General features: G+C 40.9%; 1 protein-coding gene across 2 annotated transcripts; it reads right to left on the bottom strand.

Annotated features, from left to right (window-relative positions):
* Nucleotides 1–1,473: 1,473 nt before the first annotated feature.
* Nucleotides 1,474–20,352, bottom strand: sapcd2 (suppressor APC domain containing 2). 2 transcript variants are annotated; one of them, XM_085166534.1, is made up of 6 exons: nucleotides 14,713–20,352; nucleotides 11,575–11,708; nucleotides 6,878–7,024; nucleotides 4,959–5,060; nucleotides 4,106–4,225; nucleotides 1,474–4,003 (listed from the first exon to the last, which is right to left on the bottom strand). In XM_085166534.1, the coding sequence occupies exons 1-6, from the start codon at nucleotides 15,500–15,502 to the stop codon at nucleotides 3,875–3,877; spliced, it is 1,422 nt and encodes a 473-aa protein (XP_085022660.1). In that variant the 5' UTR covers nucleotides 15,503–20,352; the 3' UTR covers nucleotides 1,474–3,874. The 2 variants fall into 2 exon arrangements, with proteins under 2 accessions (XP_085022660.1, XP_085022661.1); XM_085166535.1 differs by having other exon boundaries at nucleotides 4,106–4,222.

Below are 20,352 nucleotides of genomic sequence, written 5' to 3'. Positions count from 1 at the left end.
GAACAGTAGATGGATCCACTGAAGGTCTAGATGTATCGCTCAGTCCTGTGTCTTTGTCTTATTTATTAAGGATATGAACTTTAGATACTGTACGTTTTCTGTAGATAGGATTCATTTTATTCCTCGTGGTTCTTTTTTGTCCTCCACTTGTCCATCTTCCAGAAATCTTTTAAGGACAGACTGCATACCACACTGACATATGCCAAGTTTTCAGTTAATAGCTCTTTGGGAATCAGCTTGTTGGTGCACAAATACTGTTTTATGCCTGTCAAACTGTGCTATCTTTGGCATTTTTTGCAGATTGAACTAAAGACATGGAAATAAATCATGCATTTTTGCAACAGGCTGCTAGTACCAAAGTTATGTGTAGATACAACAACGGTTCCTCTCTTGGATTAGGTTCCTTTAAATGATGCTCAGTTGGTCCCAAGGGGACACACCATTACAGCACCACAAACCTAAATATTCATGTACTGTGCAACAAAATCTGACCCTACCATCCAAATACACACCAGAAATCCAGATTCTTCAGACCAGGCAATGGTTTTCCCTGACTTTGACTGTCCAATTTTGGTTAGTCCATGTGAATTGTAGCTTTCTTAACTGATGAGAGTGGTGCACGGTGTGGTCTTCTCATGCTGTAGTTAATGTTCAACTTGTTGTGGTCTTTTGCATACTTGGTTGTAATTAGCTGTTATTTGAGCCTTCCTATCAGCTTGCAGCAGTCTATTTTCCTGATTTCTAACAAGACATTTTCTCCCTGAGAACTGCTGCTCACTTAATATTTTCTTTTTTGCAGACCATCCTCTAAAAGACCTTAGGCATGGCTGTTTGGGAAAATCCCAGTCGGTCAGCCTGTTTGGCTCTAAAAGAAACCCACACCCCATTTAAAGTCACTTAAATCCTCTTTCTTCCCTATTCTGAAGTTCAGTTTAAACTTCAGCAGGTCATCTGGATCGTGTCTACATGCATAAAGGCAGTGAGTTGTTGCCATCTAAGGGAGAAGTGCAAATGTGTTGCATTAATTACATCAGGTAATCATCACTAACAGCCAACAAGGGAAATCTCCTGGAATTATGACCAGAATTCACAGCAGAGCTAAACGGGCCAGATTATCCTTGAATATCAGTTCTACTTGAGTTTTTCTTTTATAAAGATATTTAACTGCTTTGTTGTGTAAATTGCAATTGCAGTTCGTGACTAGCAAACTGCATCAAAATATGGAAGCAGAAAAAGAGAAGTAAGACCACAGAGCTGCTCATCTTTTCTGATATAGAGACAAGCTGATATTGCGTTTGCATCAGCATCCACTTTTCTTTTAAATAAGCTTTGTGCACATTGAAAGATAATTGATATGAAAAGAGCTCAGATTCAAACAACTATCATCCGTTTCTGTCATAGTGTGCTGTTTTTATAATGTTTATTCTTTAATTTAAGTGTTTAAGTGCATCTTGAAGAATCACAGAACCAGTGTCATCACTGTCATGTTTATTTCTGACATTTAACCTGAAGTCTGAGTCCTCTCAATAGAAAGCAGAAGGAAAAAGAGTTTCACACATCATGCAATTTGAGCAGCAAGAAACATACAATCAAACAAGTTGGGGCTGGACACCCACACGGCACAGAAACTGTGTTATACGCAGACATCCCAGCAGTACCATACAGTTGCTATTAAACCATAATGTGTTTAATTATTTATATTTCCACCCACAAACTAAACAGTACTCCTGTAAACTTGCAGACTGCTGGTAAAAGGACAAAAACACAAAAGGACAAAACAGGGTTTTCACATCTGTGCTAGCGTTTTAATCTCTAAGATTCAAAGTGAAATCTTTTCAGAGAATAGAGTGATTTAGTATAGTTCCCCCACCTGGCTTCTAAATCCTAAAATCTGATCCCTCAGATCATCGAGGAAGGTCCTCCAGGGGTGTCTGGCACCAGATCGTTTGGGCCTCTGTGGATCAAGCTTGTCCTAGGGCTGTTTGATATAACGATATATATCGGATGACGATATAAAAACGTCTATCGTTTCATTTTAGGCTATTGTTTGTTTCCTGGTGTCACAAAATAAACAGTTTACGGCAATATTTTTTCATCGTTTTGATGGTCACTGTAGTGGCTATATTAATTTCTTAAAGTTCTCTCTTTCTCTTATATTTAATATAACCACACAACAGACGGACAAGCGCCTGTTTTTATGCGTTGTCGTTAGCAACAACGACGGTAACAGCATCGCGTGTCCGCTTGTTTATGTTCCACATAAACCTTTCACAATAAAGCTCAAGATCCTGTTGAGACTTTTCAAAATAAACTGAATCACGTGAAAGAGCAGATTATTTACGGATGAGAAGTAAAAAAGAGCCGCCAGGTGCTAAAAAATAAACCTTAGACTCAAACGTTAGAACAGGCTTTTCCCCGCAGCACGCCGTGTAATAAATACTCACAAAGAAAACGGCGGCCTTTACAACTTATGTCTAAAAATGTATCATTTCATGCATCGGTTAAAACACTCGACTCCAGCTACATGACGCGCAGCTGGAAACACTTCCCGCAAGTCGAGCTGCCCGAGATTCACAGAATTTACAGAAAATGTTACATTTTTGTGATTTATATCATTATCGGACGATAGAACTCTTATATCGGGATATGAGATTCTGGTCATATCGCACAGCCCTAGCTTGTCCTGCATCAGCGAGGCTGGAAGCCAGATGTCTGCCATGCTCCTTGAGCATCTTCAGCGGCGTTTGCAGAGTGGCAGGCCGCTGCTATCAGTTTAACCATCAGGAGTGTTTAGGCAAATGTTATAAGTCAAAGCAACACCAGCGCAAATTCTAGGGAATAATATTTCCCAACAGAACACTCCATTGTATCGGAGTGATCAGTGCTTATTTTGTTTATCTGTACTGGGTTACTGGGTTTTTTTTCTGGCAGCAGCTTTTCCAAAACATTCACCATATACTACGTTCATGCTCCGCAGCTTTCTTCCACATGCAAACTTCCAAATTTCCCTAATCCACCTCTGCCGCTGCATCTCATTGGATAGTAAGCTATCCTTCCATTTTTTTTTCTCCAGTCTTTAAAAAAAGATAATAACATTTAAAAATTGAGGAACATTTAACACGCTACTATGAAATACAAACCGCTCTTTCAGTAATTCATCTCTGTCAGCAGTTGAAATCAAACACTGTGAAACCAGGGAAACGTGCTATTGAGGATTCATTTACATCAAAGGGGAGAAATACTGAAAGTTGGGGACACGGTGTCTCTTATACAGATTGAAATAAAAGTACCAAACTTAAAAAAAATGTATGTAGGTCACAGCAAGTGTATCCAGCTAATGATTTGTTTTCCTTTTTTAAGAGTATGGCGTTTTATTCCAAGAGAAATGTCTCCTCCCTGCCACTTCCACTGTCCAATAGCTTCTCAAACCGCCACTTAAGGAGCGATGGTGGACTCCCGGTGAATGTAAACGTTCTTGTTATTTGTTTGTTGTGCAGTGGAGATCCTCTAATCCTGCAAGAAATGGAGTGATGGGACCATGAGCCTCAAGTTCTAGTCTTCTTTTTTTTCTAACCCTACCAGGAGTGTTACTGCAGTACTCGTACAACGAGAAGTAAAAAAAGAAAAAAAAGAAAACGGATTTAGACAGGATCAGGGTTAGGATCAGGAGCGCTCGCATCTAGCAGCAGTGCGTGGTTTGATTTGGGTTGGAGTGCTCGCATTTATGGCTAAAGGTGCATCACTGTCCCGAATGGGCAGCTGGGTAAACAGGAGTCAGTTTCAGATTACCGGCGTGCTGATATGACATCATCGTGATGTCTCCTAGCTGACGTTTGGTGTTGGGTGGAGTTTCCTTTTTATTTCTTTTTTTTTTTCAGATAAAGGTGGAATCCAAGGTGCTTGTGTCTTGTGCACTGCGGGCTCGGGCCTCAAAAAGCTGCTTTATCAAAGCCGACTTCTCCTGCTCCAGCTGGGTGATCCGCTCGCTTTTCTCCGTCACCTCCTTAAAGAAAAGGTAGAAGAGAAAATAAGTGTGCAGGCTTAAAAACAAAAAAACAAAGAGTATGTTTGGTTGGTTATTGGTGACACATTAAATATATAAAACCTGCGTGAGGAGGCGGTTCTGGTCCTTCAGTCTCTGGATGGCTTGTGGAGGAGCTGGAGCAGGAGGCTGGGCGTTAGCTGAGAGAGCTGCTGTCTGAGCGCCGCTGGAAGGAAATGGCTGCTAAGAAACGAACAGGAACCTGTTACACTTCAGCTCTGCCACAGTGTGTCACAGAGTAACAAATTTAAAATGTTGAACATTAACCTGGTTTCCCTTTAACTGCTTTGCCTGCTTCAGGCTATTTATTATTATTTTTAGAAATATTTACTGCATTCAACATTTCCAGGTAACAAAAAGAAAAGAGATACTCTGAGTAGGACAAAATTAGGTTTTAAATACATTCCACTTATTTTTATGTAATTTCTTTCATTTGATGTCATTTAATAAAACTCTGATAATGCCGAGACCCACGTCCTTTATTACAGCTAAATGATTATAAGCATACTGTTTCTCAGGTTTTGTGACTCTCTGGGATTTTATTCTAAAAAGTACTGATTCTTAACCCCAAGTCTTTCATTAGAGTAGCAAATATTCAGGCCCCGTAGGGTTGTGGTTGGCTCATTACAAACACATACATTACATTACATTACAACATTACACAATTTACACAGGCTGACATTGCATTTTATCTACAGACAACAGAGGAAGACAATATTGAAACCCCACATAAAGAGTTCCTCAGGAGCTGGGCGTGCTAAGCATGTTCTGGCTATTGGATATTTTGAAAAGGTCGAGAAAAGTTTAAATCCAAACTTAGGGGTTGTAATTAGATTACACTAATAAATCCCAAATCATTAGCAATGCCTGACTCTACTTAAATCCTAAAACAAAGAAAAACAAAAGATAAACTCACCATTCCCGTGCAGGAAATAAGCTCATTAAGGCAGCGGTTGGCTTCTTGTAATTTGGGAATGAGAGCATTCATGCGACTCTGATTGGCTTCTGTGAAAAAATCCTGCAAACAAGAGAGCATGAAAAAACGATCAGGATGACATTCAAGCATCAAGAGAAAGAAAGATCCCATGGCAAGCTGGGATGGTGACTTGACAAAGCATTTGTAAGCTCAGGTGAAAAATTGTGTCCAATCAGGTAAAAGTGCTTGAAAAACAGTTGCAGAGACATAAACCAAGCTTTGTTACATATTTTTATTTTGTCTGAGGTAACTGAATTACTCTTCTCCTGCCCTTAAATTATCAGTTTCCTGCATTTCTCGCTCACATTTACAAGCAGTGACTGGAAAGGCTATAGCAGAAAGTTGTATATAAAAGATGGAAGTAGTGCCTTAAACCTGCATTCTTTCTAATTTCCAGCAGGGGGTCACTTCTTTTTGTATGTAGCAGCCATTCCCAAACTTCACACTGCTTAATCCGCCCAACCTTAAAACTGAGACTCTGTGGAAAATAAAGCATTTCCTATGTGTTCTCATTCATTAATCCTGATGATTTTCCATCAACAGCCTTACTTTCTCATTTAAATTTCTTTCAAGCTAATAACAAAAGATAAGACAAGTTTAAGATCAAAAATTGGTCAGAAAAATGAAAAATAATAAGTCACTTTTAGATCCCAATGTTTTTTCCCCCAGGATTTCAAAAGAAAAACATAATGGGGGAAAAAATGTATATATGTATATATGAGCTTATGCTACTAGTTTTTTTAAGTTGCCATTTTTAACATTATGAATTCCTTTGTATTTATATATTTTTTAAAATCTTAAATTCTTATTTCTTATATAATCTTATATATTTTATTATTCATATTATTGTTGTTGTTATTATTATATTTTTAAAAAAAAACTTACGACCCCTCACCCCACCTCCAGTACCATTACAGCCTACCACTGTGAAAGTGACTTTGATTTATGTGCTCAGTAAGCACTTTCTTTTACTCTGTGACTAACAATGCACTACTAATTTAGTGACTTCAAAAAAGTATCAGATGTTAGCCACATCCATCTTTTATATACAGTCTATATGAATGACTGAAAAAATGTCATACTTCTGTGACACGAGGTGAGCAAAGTTGATTAATTAATAACTGATTTGAAGCAAAGTCAAATCATATCAAAGCTGCAGTAGGCAGAAATAAGAAAATAAAGAGTCTACCATCATCCTGCAGCTTACTATAAGCCCTTCAATTAAAAAACAAATAAATACAACATTTCAAACCCAACTTTCTGACATGAAAGTCCTCTCTTTAATCAGCTCCATCACCATGTCTATTATTTATATTCACATTTTTATTCATATCGTGAAATCACAGCAGTTGCCTTAAGGTGCTTTATATTGAAAGGTAAAGACTTTACAATAATAGAATACAGTCTTTTGTACTTTTTCTAATGCTTCATAATATTCAGCTGATCTTTTAAGAAATGTGATTCCCTGAAGTCGCCCATAATTAACTAGATTTTCTAAAGCCTGAAATAGTGCATGGTCGTAGATCCCTGTTGGGCAACTTGTGTTAATTGAAAAAATAAATAAATAAAACATGTTGCCTACTTCAATTTTCACGAAGAGCCAGGAGAGCACTCAAACCGTGCAACCTCCAGTTCACACTGAATGCAATATCACAACAAATTACTGAGACAATCACAGCCTCATTCTTAGTGTTTTCATTCATTTCACAGACTAAAAATTTATAATTGTATGTTGTAAACAATTAGTCCTTATTCTAGATATTTCAGAAACACCGTCTTGCGATGCAACATGGTCTGTAAGTTTTATTTTAAATGCATATCACACTTTGTAGCTGTTTCACAGTAGTGTTTGAACTGACCGCACAGTGTGAGCTTTGGCCGATGTGCCGCTGTCTCTCTGTGACATTGTGGATTTGGTCCTGGTACCATTCTCGGGCCCGCTCCACCACTTCCAGGCCCGCCAGCAGGGAATCCTTCTCCTGCTCCAGCTCTTTCATTTGCTTCAACTGCGTGAGTTGAAATTGAAAAGCAGATGTAGGAGAGTGAAAAGAAAGAGGAAGAGAAAAGCTTGGTTAAGAACCTAAAACAAACTCGCCTGAAGTTAATTTCTGGATATATTCCCCACTGAGACTCTAATGAATAAAACATTTAAGTTTCGTGACATCACTAAGGCTACGTTCACACTGCAGGCGAAAGCGCATCAAATCTGATTTTTTTGACCCTATGCGACCCATATCCGATCATGCTATGACAGTGTGAACGGCGCAAATCCGATATTTTCAAATCCGATCTGGGTCACTTTCGTATGTGGTACTGAATCCGATACATATCCGATGTTTTAGAAAGCGACGGCTGTTTGAACGGTCAGGTCGCATTAAATCCGTCTTTTACGTCACCAACACAAGACAGGAGCCAATTATCAGTGCCGGAGAAGCGCCCGAGAAGACATCGCGATCGCTTCCTGGCCATCCCGTGTAGATGTCAGTGAAACTGCTGGGAAGACAACATTGGAGAAACGTGAACATTTTATTTGTACTGTATAATCTGCAGATTCTGACAGAAATCTGCAACTATCCTTTGAAGTACTGCTCCCCTCTTAAACAGCAATAAGGATAATTATTAGGTTATTTACATTATTATGTAAATAACAAAATGACTTAAAGCAAAAATTGGAAAATGTAAAGTCCGAAGTCTTTATATTAACGACCATCTTAACGGCCACACCCCTCCCCCACATTGGACAATCGGACCATCTCTCCCTGTTCCTCACACCTAGGTATTCACCACTCATCCAACATGGCATCCACTTTCCTCTACTCCCTCTTCACCCACGACTGCAGACCTGCTGATGGTTCTAACACCATCATTAAGTTTGCAGATGACACCACGGTGATTGGCCTCATCAGTGACAACGATGAGGCCGCCTACAGGGAGGAGGTGGATCGTCTGGCTGAGTGGTGCGACAGAAACAACCTGCTGCTTAACACCGAGAAGACTAAGTAGCTCATCGTGGACTACAGGAGGAATGCTGACCCACATCCACCCATCCACATTAAGGGGACGGCTGTGGAGCGTGTGAGCAGCTTCAAGTTCCTGGGAGTCCACATCTCCGAGGATCTCATCTGGACGACCAACTGCTCCAAGCTGGTCAAGAAGGCTCACCAGCGCCTCTTCTTCTTGAGGACTCTGAGGAGGAACCACCTGTCCTCAGACATCCTGGTGAACTTCTATCGCTGCACCATCGAGAGCATCCTGACCAACTGTATAACAGTCTGGTACGGGAACTGCTCTGCCTCGGACCGGAAGGCGTTGCAGAGGGTCGTGAAAACCGCCTAGCGCATCGCCAGAGCACCACTTCCTACCATAAAAGACATCTACAGGAAGCGGTGTCTGAAAAGGGCTGGGAAAATGATCAAAGACCCCAGTCACCCATCACATAGACTCTTCACCCTCCGGCCCTCTGGGAGGCGCTACAGGAGCCTCTGGACTAAGACCACCAGGTACCGGAACAGCTTCTTCCCCACAGCTGTCAGACTCCTGAACTCTGCCTCCTGACATCTGACCCACATTAAACTCATGGACTGGACATACACACACCCACAACCACCTACACACACACACAATGGACAACTGTACCCTCAAACACACAATAATAACATGGACTGAACCACCACTCACAACCACTAGCACTTTATATAGCCTCTGTAGAAATTATCCACATATCTCACTTATCTTAACTGCACTACTGTATAGCTCTGTGTAAATAATCATTCTGTACATACGATAATTTTTAATCCTACAACTGTTTATAACTTGCATAGTTCACATTTCTGTGTAACTGTATATCTCAGATTTCTGTATAGTTTTTTATTTCATATTTATATCCTGTTCATAGCCTGTACATAGCTTGTACTCACTACAGCCTGTACATACTTATAGTTATAGAATATTCATAACATACTTCATACCGTGTACATTATAACATACCATAATAGACCCATTTCTGTAATATACTTACATATCTATATTATTGCTAATATATATTGTAATATATCTATATCACTAAAGCACTTCTGGATGGATGCAAACTGCATTTCGTTGCCCTGTACCTGTGCATGTGCAATGACAATAAAGTTGAATTCTATTCTATTCTATTCTATCTGTCAAACAATATTGTTTGCTCTGGGTCTAAACAGAGCGCGTTGTGTGTGAAGTCTTCTTTTGCGCATGCGGGCCGCTTTGAGCGTTCACACTAGAGCGTGTTTGCTGTCGCATTGTATTTGTAGTGTGAACACGCAGACAAAAAAAATCGGATTTGATCAAAAAATCGGAATTGAGCATTAAGACCTGCAGTGTGAATGTAGCCTAAGACAGCTTTCGAATCAAGATGAAATCTAATCACTGATTTATTTTTATTTTTTTGCCAGCACTCTGCATGGTAGACAAACTCCAGTCCTTTCACAAGGGCATCCGCAGCACGCTCTTTTGTGCTGGCTGAGACAATGGCGCCACACCAATTGTGTGGGACTCTCTCCCATCATGAACAATGTTTAGAGGAGCAATCACCCCCAGCCCTATGGCAACCGCACAGCAACCTAAGAATGGGGTAAACAGCACTTCAGCTATAGCCACCCCAGTGTTTGTGAAAGAGAGACAGAGAGGAAGAGATGTGTGAGAGAAAAAGTGTGTGTGTGTGTGTGTGTGTGTGTGTGTGTGTGTGTGTGTGTGTGTGTGTGTGTGTGTGTGTGTGTGTGTGTGTGTGTTTGCAGCCCAGCAAGGCTGCAATGAGTTGTGCTGACCAGGCTGTCCATGCAGCAAGCTGCCACAGTCAAGGCCTCACTGTTGGCATTCAGCCACCTGGTGTGTCATCTATGTCTATCTATCCACCCATGGCTCCATCCATCCAGCCAACCCTGCACAGCTCCCTACATTCCACAGATCATCGCTCATACACCAGTAAACATGCAGGAAACACTGCCTGACGACCTTCATCAAAACTCACTCTCACTCGCACTAAAGTGAGAGTGTTCACAAATAAAGAGGAGAGGAGGGGGCCTCTGATAATGAAATGGTCGGAGGGGGGAGTCCATGTTTAGAATGAAGCATCAGTATCAAATCTCCCAAAGGGTGCAAAAAAGAGAAAATACTCACAGAAGAAGTAGAACAGCAAAAAGCTTAAAGGGTTATGGAAGACTTGTGCTTCCGTGCGGATATTTATGAAGACTTATTCTGATCATTTGATTAATTGGCAAGTCTCCTTTCCTGACATATTTAATATACCTGAATATTAAAGAAACTAAGGCAGGAAGTGCACACATTGGTGAAGAAATGGTTTAAAATGGCATGCTCTGTCAACCAGCTAACTCACATCATTTAGTTACATTTTCTTTAATTAATCAGACTTCTTAGAGACTTTTTTTTTTTTAATCATAACCCAAAAAGTCAAACTTACACTCAAACTGTATCAAATCCTCACAATGGAGACACTGTAACCACCAAAAAATCTTTGTTACTTTGTAACTTTCTCACAATTTTGGGCACAAAAAAACCCCTCATAAGTACAAATCATTAATTTCTACTCTCCATTTCAGCTCATACATCAAAAAGCTACTGGGAAAACTTTACTGACGCTGACACAATTAAATACCAATACAAAATCTTCAACAGTGTAACCATCTCACAGATAGCCTCTAAATGCCTCTATCCTCTTTGACTATCTCTCCCTCTCCTTCTCCATCCCTCATGACCTACTCACCCAGAGGAAAAAGTGCAGGGCCTTGCTGCTGTAGAGGCTACTGCTGAGGGGGATGAAGACGGTAGTGTAGGCCGCCCACACAGCCGTTAAAGCTGGGCCAGGCCTGCCAAGCGAGTCCTCTACTTCTACCAGGCCCCTGGGCCCGACTCGGCTCACTACCATCAGGGCAGCAGCGGGCCAAGCCGGCCTGGGGTGGGAGGGACAGAGGGGAGTGAGGGGAGGAGGAGGAAAGGGGCTGGGATAGAGGAAGGAGGGGAGCCGGTCAGTAAATTTCTCCAGACACAGAGGCCAGGGGAAAAAGAAAGACACGGAGACGCTGACAAAAACACGCAAAAAGAAGAGGGAGAAGAGGTGAGCTGGAAAGAGTGGAAAACATTGAGGCAGGGGGAGAGAGGGAGAGCGAGCGCTGGACCAGAGGGTGGGAGGGGCAGAGTCAGAGGGGGAAGCAGGGGGCAGAGGGATGGGAGGGGAATGTGTGGGCCAATAGGAGGTGAAGCAGAATAGAGCCTGCTCTGGAAATGTTTTCTAAACTTGTCAAAATAGATATTTGTCTGTTTCACATTAAGTTTCCACACAGGCCTCAGTCTCTCTATGAAACTCCAGCACAAATAAAACAGTGAAAAGGGCCGCCTGCTAAACTACAACGAGTATATGGCTTAAGGGTCACTGCTTAACTTATCTTTGTTTTTCCAAACAGGCTTAAACATGTAACATTTTCCAGCTGGTCTGTTTATTCCCGTTTGCATGGTAACTTCATAAAAACCTGACACGAATGTGTTTGTGTGCTTTTCATTCACCAACCATTCCGTAATCCACTCCATTGGAAATGGTATGCCTCCTCTGCTCTTCCCGGCTCCGCCCGTGTCGCCTTGAGCCGCCGGTAAATCCTGTAGCTGATTCACTCTGAGATCTCGGCAAACCTGATTTCACAACACCTAGACAAACGTGAAACAGACAGTTTCAGCATAGCAATGCAGTCTGGCGTGCACTCAGTTATTCCTGATGACAGTGGATTAAAAACACAACACACTGCGCTGTAAAAACATTTGAAAAAGTGACAATCTTGCACAGTAAAGTAAAAATACTCATATTCTTTGCTGCACTATGACATACTTCTTCTATAATTATTCTTCTTTTGGCTGCTCGCTTTAAGGGTCGCCACAATGGATCATCTGCCTCCATCTCACACTATCCTCAGCATCCTCCTCTGTCACACCAACACTCTGTTCCTCTTGAGCCACTCCTCATTTCCTTCTAGGAAACTTTCTTGTAATTTTTTGTTGTCTTGAGCAATATCTCTTCAGGCTATTTGAAGGTCTTCCAAATCAAATGTTTTCTTTGGACACTAGCTGCTTTTTTTCCAGTAATTTTAAAAGATTTTTTATTTATTTATTTAATTGTTTGTCATACTCTGATTTCCAAAGTACTTTCAGATGAAAAACGTCGCATATGAGAATGCATGTTACTCTAACAGTTCACAAAGAGTAAGAAAATGCTTGAACTGATGTATTTGGGCTGCCAGTTTTTACCACAGGAGGGAGCTGCACTCTGTAAATGTGCACTGATGTGGCCGTATTTCTATTTTCTGTTTTATTTTAAAGTGTGCATATGGTCATTGTCCCTTGTGTGAATGCTTATAGGGATGTAGAGCATCTGAGCTGTTTCCTGAGCCTTGTTGGTGCTTCTAAAGCCAGCAGTGTGCAGCACTTTAATGTTTAACAAGTGAAGGACTGACAGAAGACATCGGGTTAGGATTATTTCTTAAAAAACGGACAGACTTTGATTTCACATACTGCAGTCCAAGCAGGAGTAGATCTGCTTCCAGTTACTCTATAGATCTAATAAGGTTTCTCTGTAGGGACAGAGAAGCGTTTCAGGTTGCGAACTGGTTCCAGATTGTCTAATCCGTCACAATCTCTTCCCTTGAGGTGTATCACATTCTTTCATCAATGCTTGAATGTTTGTCTAACAGTAGCAAATTGCAAAACAGTGACGTCAAACTTGAGGCAGTCAAGCCCTTTTTTTAAAATACTGTTTCTACACTCCATTCAGACAGAGTTAATGAAACTCTTGCATCACTGACACTAAATCTGCACAGGCCTGCTTTTTTCCACATGAATAATAATCAGGAATCAGTGAGCGAATCAATAAAGAATCAAAGCTGTGAACTGAATCGACAGCAGCGCTGGTATCAGTCTAATCTAATTAAAAATCATCCTTATTCTTTTGCCCACATCTACTTTAACTCTTCTCCTGGCCTCTATACCTATGAATGTGGAGTTAAGTGAATGTTTTCCTCTTTCCAAGATCATGCTGTCACAGCTGAAGTACATGCAGGTTCTCGTTAAGTGGGCACTATCTCCAAACTATTCAAAATCTATATGTACCACATCTCAGTGGTACTCTGTAGTATTTTATCATCATCAGATTTTTAGATTTGAGTGCGCAGCTTTCAGTAAACCAGGAGACAGGGAAAGACAGAGTGAGTGTCTGGGATATGTGATGAAGTTCACGGCGTTGAGGAGGATTTCACTGCTGCCGTGATTCAGAAAGTCCTGGCCTGTGTGCTGTAATCTGGACTAATCCAACAGGGTTTGGCTGCATGTGAGAGATTACAGCATGAACACTGCTGGTCAGTCTGTATTATACCCCAAAGTGTGCGGACACATAAGCTGCACACTCTTGCTTTGATGCTTTAATATTTCTGCCATTAATGCGCCATTATATCAGCATGCAAACTTTTTCTGATTTTGGAATCCGGATCGTAGTCAGCACCTAATTTTTTTTTTGCATCTGAGCATGAGTGAAAATCAGAATTCACACTGTTCTCAAATGGTATATGCAGTTAAAGCCCTGAGGGCTCAACAGAGAGATGGCAAGAGTGTCACTCTTATTGTAGCTCCACACAGGCCTGAGTGTACAGATATGATGCAAACTCGAATAGACTCAAGCTGAGTGTATGTGACTATATGAAAGGGCAAAAAGAACTGTTGTTCCATATATGACAGCATGTATATATTAAAGAATTTCACCACAGTAGTGGTGTAAGACCAGAAAGCTAAATACTGAAGACTCATATGAAACTCTAAATCTCTATAGTTTCTAACATAATCTCTGACCTATCTTAGGGTTAACGATGGCAATTATTCATCTAAGCACTCGTGACTGCAGCAGAGCCTCTGTTTAAGCCATGACATAATGCCATAATGTGCTATCAAAATCCCAGAGACTGTTACTGGACTCTCTTCAATGTTCCCTTTTTGATCATGTGGAAAACCCCAGCTGAATAACAAACAGTGACTTGCAAGAAACTCTGAAGATATTGTGCACTTGTGTGGACATCACGGTTCAGTAGCCCCAGTCAAATTATAATAGGGGAATGAAGAGCGTAGGACTGCAGTGGACATATCAGCTCAGGTTATGCATGCAATGTAAGGACTCATCACAGAAATTTAGTGTCATTACTTCTGAGCTCTGGTGTTCTTAATTAGCAGCTTCTCAGATGCAGATTAGATGCTTTAGTTTTGGAACAATAAAAATCGATTTAGTTAATGCACCCCCCCAAAATATCTGGGAGCACATTAATAAATGATTGTTAATTTTGATTAAGAAATGCCAGAAATGTTTTTGTTTTACAGACCTCAGATCAATCTCTGCCAGTCAGACTAATTTAAAGCCATCATACTGGACTTTGATAATTATGTCTGGCATTTATTAGTAAGTTATTAACATTTTAAAAGATTCATCGCTCTGGCTAGAATTTTCTGAGGTCGTGGAATTTCATATAATTACATGAAAGCAGCATATTGTATAAACTGAGCAAATCTGGATCTGTTTTCAGTGAGCAGTTATGAGTTGCTGTTATAAATGATGACATAATGAGTCCTGCATGAACTCTCTGCCCCCCTCACACACATGCAGTTTTCTGGTGGCACTTACTTGGTCTCTGGAGCTGTGGAGACTCCAGTGCCAGCGACTCAATGGACCTGCCCCTGCTTTGCTGGTGCTGTGCCGGGTTGGTAACATGGCTCGTGTCGGTGCGGTAACACCCACCCTCTGGAGCGATGGGAATCCGCTCCAAACTCCGCCCGGGTCTATCGAGGCCCGCGCTGTACCGCACCGGTCCACACGCCGGGTACCCGGACCCTTCCTCCGGCCTGGCCCGGTTCTGCTGAGGGGGTGCCCGGTGCTGCTGGGTGTTTGTTACGTTACTCGGCCCCAGCGGGCGGACCTTGTTCTCAACCCGAGTCCCGACATTGCATTTGGACAGTGGTGCGAGTTTGTGGTGCTGCTTCGGAGCCTGCTGTGGGTGCACGGCCGCCTGGGCCTTGAAGTTGGAGCTGTTCTCCGGGTTGAGCATGGAGTACCGGAGCCCGGCAACAAAGCGCTCAAAAGTGAGGCAGCCATGCGGTGGTGTAACCCTCCTGAGGCAGCCCAGCACTCCGCCTGGCAGGTCCCGAGTGTCTGCGCCCTGCCAGCGGCTCTCGATCTCTGAGATATGGACGTAGCCCCGACCACCGTCATCCAAAATGTCAAAGAGGGTCCTCAGGCTATGCAGAAAGGCTTTGGGCAAACCATCTGTTGAATACTCACTTTCTTTGGGCTGCATTTTGGCAGTTTTAAAGCCGTCCGCGGGTCCCCGAAACACCTCTTTCCTCGAACCAGCTCTGCCGTAAATCACTGAAGTCCCGTTCAGCTTGCAGCTCTGGTCAGTCGCGATCAAAGCCATGAAGGTATTGATAGTCCCCAGCTAATCAGTCAAAAACACACTACACGGGTTGCCTAACTGCACGTAAACGCAAAGCTGGAGATACAGAGTGTAAAATAAACCCCCGCTTACTTACTGAGCAAGAAAACATATATGTTCATTAACCTTTATCCTCCAAAACGCCTCCGCTGCATATTTTTCGGGAATAACTACCTCCGCCGCTCTGAGATCCATACTTTCCTTTTTCTGCCCAGGACCGCCCTTCAAACGGTTGTGCGCGAGCGTCCCGGGACCAGCCATTGGCCGCGGTGTGCTCGAGCTCCGCGCTCATTGGCTCTGACCTGAGGTAGGCTCCAGTTTGAGTTGTGCTTTTGTTATTACTAAAGCTGCGCAGACGTTATTCATAAAGCCTGGATATAATTACATACAGGGCGTTTTTAAATAAAAAAGACGTGCAAACTTTCACCTTACACACGTCATATCCGATACAGAACCCCTTTGTTTAACATTAAATACCTTTAAACTTCCAAGTTAAATAAAATAGGCTGTTGATATAAGTTTCTTATATCTCAATTTAATAATAGTCATTTAGACTGTATCTCTTTGTCTGCATTAAACTGACTAACACATACCGACTGTGCATAAAAAATACTTCTGTGCCCCATAAAGAAGTCTAGCAGGCAAAAATAAAGGCAAGTATTCTACAAGAAAGTAGAAAGTTGCTTGTTGCAGGTATTCAAGTTATCATCTCCTCGTCATTCTGGTGCCTGCATGCATGGTCTAGATATTCATTGCAGGCAGCAGTGCCAAGTATTGCAATAAAAGTATTTGCTCTCTTCCTGGTTTCTTAATTTTTGTTTTGCATATTTGTCACATTAACATGTTTTAATCATTCAATATTTTTGATATTAGACAAAGAAAGCCAGAATAAATACAAATGCTGTTTTTAAATTATGATTTAAAGGTCTTGATATGTGTCCCCTAAACCTAATAAATGGTTGTGCCGACCTTGGCAACAAGAACTGCAGTCAAGCATTTGCAATATCTGGAAACATGTCTCTGCATCACAGTGGAGGAAATTGGCTCATACTTCTTTGCAGAATTGTAGAGTTTTGGAGCATAAACAGTCTGTTTAAGGTCATGCTAAAACATGTCAATTAGATTGAAGTCCGAAATTTCACTATTCCACTACAAAACCTTTATTTTATTTATTTATTTTATTAATTCAGAGGTGGACTTGCTAGTATCTTTTCAGATTATTGTCCCGTGATGACCAGTCATTCTATTTCAGAATTTGTTTGGTAGAGAACAGAGTTCATGTTTTCATCAAATATGCCTTTGTTTAGGTCCTGAAGCAACAATGCAGCCCCAGACCATCACACTACCACCACCATGTTGCTGCATTGCTCTTTTTATGTTTTATGAAATGCTGTTTTAGTTTTATGCCAGATGTGACGCAACACAAATCTTCCAAAATTATTATTATTATTATTATTTTATCTCCAGTCTACAGAATATTTTCCCAAAAGGCCTGGGGATCATCAGAATGTTGTTTTTTTTTATGTGAGACGATCCTTTGTGTTCTTGACAAACAGCCATATTCTGAATTATCTGCAAACCAGAGTGAGTGAGAGTGGAATTGGGCAATCCTACAGGGAGTTCCAGTAGTACACTCAAAAGGTAATAAAGGTGTGGATAACTGTTTCAAAATCTTTTGTTGTCAAAGCTGGTTTTAATTTAGTCATGGTTCTCATATGGTAAAAGCTTCCCATAACAAAATTTCCAGATTTAATTTAAAAGTCAAGGAAATCTACATTTAAAAAAACAACATTTTTCACTACAGTTTGTCCACATCTGGATAAAAAACAATCCAAGCTGAATAGAAAAACTTCAGTTTTTCGGTTCGTTAGCTGAAGGATTTTTTTTTTTTGCCATTCAGGATTTCAAACCACCCAGTCAAATATGTTCTTAATGGAGTGGTCACTGTTTAGGTGTGGTAGATAGATAAAAATGTGTGTCATCTGCAAAACAGTGATTGTCAATTTTGTGTTTTTGAAAGATGAAGCCAAGGAGGTAACATATATCATGAAAAAAAGAGGACCTAAAACGGATCCTTGAGGGACACCACAGTTAACGGAAGCTGGGGATAAGGGTTTCCCACATGAACAGAAAAGGTCTATATTTTTCAAATATGAGGAAAACCCATGTAGAACGTGACCCTGCAGACTGACCACAAGCACCAAATGTTTTAAAAGAATGTTATGGTTGATTGACGTCCATCAACACTGAAATGGCACAAGAACCATTCTCATCAGATAAAAGATTATTGTTATACACCTTTAACAGGGGAGATTCTGTCACTATGTAAATAGGAATAGTTAGTAACCTGATTTAAAGGCTGACCTTTAAATCAGGTTACAGGGTGTGCTATGCATCTTTATGACTTCCTTCATCATACATCAGCTTAAATATTATGTAACATGCATTATGACAAGGTTTTCTTTCAGTGAGTTGACTCAGTCTTTATATCCAATGTTTACACAGAGTCAAAACACATCATCTTTTCTGACACTTTTCCTCCTACTTTAGCAGTGAGTAACATGGAAAAACTGTGTGCACAGATGTATGTTTATCTCTGACCTGCCCAGGCTTGAACTTTCCTTACCATTGTCATCAACACAGGGCGAACTGGTGATTTACCTGAAACATGCCGTGTCCTAAAGAATGTGTTGTAATTACCACCTAATGCTTACTTTACAGTTATTTTTCCTGTTGGTCCAGATTTTAAATTGCACGCTTTCCTTGCCTCGTGTACCAAATGCACAGTCAGGACACATAATCAATACCACCCCCTGCCCCTCCAGTGCACGTCAATCACACACCAGTTCTTCTTCTTAACACATCGATTTCTGTGGATTGATCGCCACTGCAGGCAAAAGAGAAGAGCCAAAAAATTAAAGAGGTTTTGATTTTTCCACTGTGAGGCCAAGATCTTTTTTAGGATTTTTTTGCATCCCTGGCTCAATTTTTATGTAACCATTGAAAGAGAGTGAAAGAAATAGGAGAGATGGATGCACTGTCCAGCTACAGCTCAGCGTAATTGCTCACAGGGTCAGACAACTGAGAGCTCACTCCTGCTCTCCCCCATCTCTCCCTCTCATGTTGTCATGCATGTGCCAGACACACAGACAGACTCGAACCAACAAACACTGGGCATTGTTAATCATGCCAGTTGTTGCTGAGGGTGCCCGAAAGGCCAGTCCATAATGCTGTTTAAGGTTTTTTTTGGGGGGGGGGGGTTTGTGGTCATGTACTGATCCTCTGCTTCACTGGCCAGTCAGTCCTCTCATGTAACACTCTCTCTCCTCTCATTATCTCCTGTTTGCTCTGATTCTCAAAGTCTTCCCCTTCAGCAGTATTGGTGTGCATGTGACAAAGGATTTGAGAGCTTATTCAGTACATGATGCATGATTTTTATTTTATTTTTTTGGAAAGACACAAAGAGACTTCAAAACCTTCAAATGCTGGAGGTGTTAAATCAAATCTGAAATATTGTGGGAGGAAGAGAGCAAGAGGAATTAAAAGAGTGGGGGTTGACTCAAGCTGAGCAGTAGGAAAAATAAAAGGAATATTATACCGAAGCCAAAATGGTTCATTATTCAGATTTTCATTTACTATGAGAATCTCCCATATCCGCTGTCTCTCTCAAACATGCTTTCCACATCTCTGGTTTGAGTTTGTGTTTCCAGCTCTCAGAATAATCCTCTATATTTCGAAGGCTTGAACTTTGGATTTTTCATTCACTTAAGGTATTAAAAGTATGCTTGAAAGACTCTATTGTTTCAATGGGTTGCACTGCATGGTTCAGAATTTACACTACTAATGCCTTATTGTGCAAATAAGTCTGGAGAAAACAGAATAGTCAGACTGCTCATGTTTGCGTCCACTAAACAATCCCATATTGATAGAATTCTATCTTTGTGAATATTTATGGTCCCCAGTTTCGAGGTATCCTTGTAATCGTAAAATAATGCAGTCTCAGTAATGCAGGATTTGCAGTATTTAGTTGGTTGTTATATAAATAGCTCGAGTCTATTCATATTTACATTAGATTTTGTTTTGCATCTGGCATGACAATGCAAGTCTTCTTTTTGCATGAAAGTAGCCTAATAGCAGCAGTCTTCTGCTGCTGTTGTCCATCTACAATAGCTTAAAGTAGCCTGGTCATTTTCCTCTGACCTCTGGTATCAATAAGTCATTTTCTCATTTTCAACCATTCTCTGTAAATTTTAGAGATGGCTGAGTGAGGAAATCCCAGCAATTTCTGAAACACTCAGATGCTTCTGGCACCAACAACCACGCCACATTTAAAATCACTTAAGTCTCCTTTCTTCCTCAATCTGATGCGTGGACGTGTGGAATGAATGCAATGTATGAAATAAATGTTTGGTTCTGGTACTGTATATTTTAAATAGTGGCCGTATCGTTTAAATAATGAAAAACAGAACACTTTGTAATTTTTACATATTATTGAAGAAAATATTACAAGGTTATTAGCAGAATAGAGTTAAAGCAAAAAACTTCCACAGGAAAAACACTGAATTCTTCTCAGTCTGTCGTAATGCAGACAAAAAAGGTAACCTAAAGACTCTATTACAGCACACCTGAACCATTAGACGTCCAGGGGCTGAAAGCTAAATGTTGTCAGGATTAATATGCTGCTACTGTGAACGACTCTTGCACGACAACCCAACACATCCAAATATCAATACAGGGTTCATACACCTTTTTCAGGGTGAAATTCAAGTACTTTTTAAGTACTTTCAAGGTCCCTTTTCAAGCTTTTTTCCAGCAGCACCCCCCCCCCCCCC

Source organism: Neolamprologus multifasciatus, chromosome 7, assembly GCF_963576455.1.
Source record: "Neolamprologus multifasciatus chromosome 7, fNeoMul1.2, whole genome shotgun sequence".
In the NCBI taxonomy this organism is placed as follows: Eukaryota; Metazoa; Chordata; class Actinopteri; order Cichliformes; family Cichlidae; genus Neolamprologus; species Neolamprologus multifasciatus.
Note: the sequence above shows the minus strand (reverse complement) of the source record. Positions and strands in the feature narration are given on the sequence as shown.

What these genes read in the sequence shown, in the direction of transcription:
- sapcd2 (XM_085166534.1), bottom strand. Translation starts at nt 15,502, where the DNA reads ATGGCTTTGATCGCGACTGACCAGAGCTGCAAGCTGAACGGGACTTCA. An exon ending in ATGGAGTGGATTACGGAATG is followed by an intron (nt 7,025 to 11,574) that starts GTTGGTGAATGA and finishes CAACTCACGCAG; the next exon opens with TTGAAGCAAATGAAAGAGCT. An exon ending in TTATTTCCTGCACGGGAATG is followed by an intron (nt 4,226 to 4,958) that starts GTGAGTTTATCT and finishes TTCGTTTCTTAG; the next exon opens with CAGCCATTTCCTTCCAGCGG.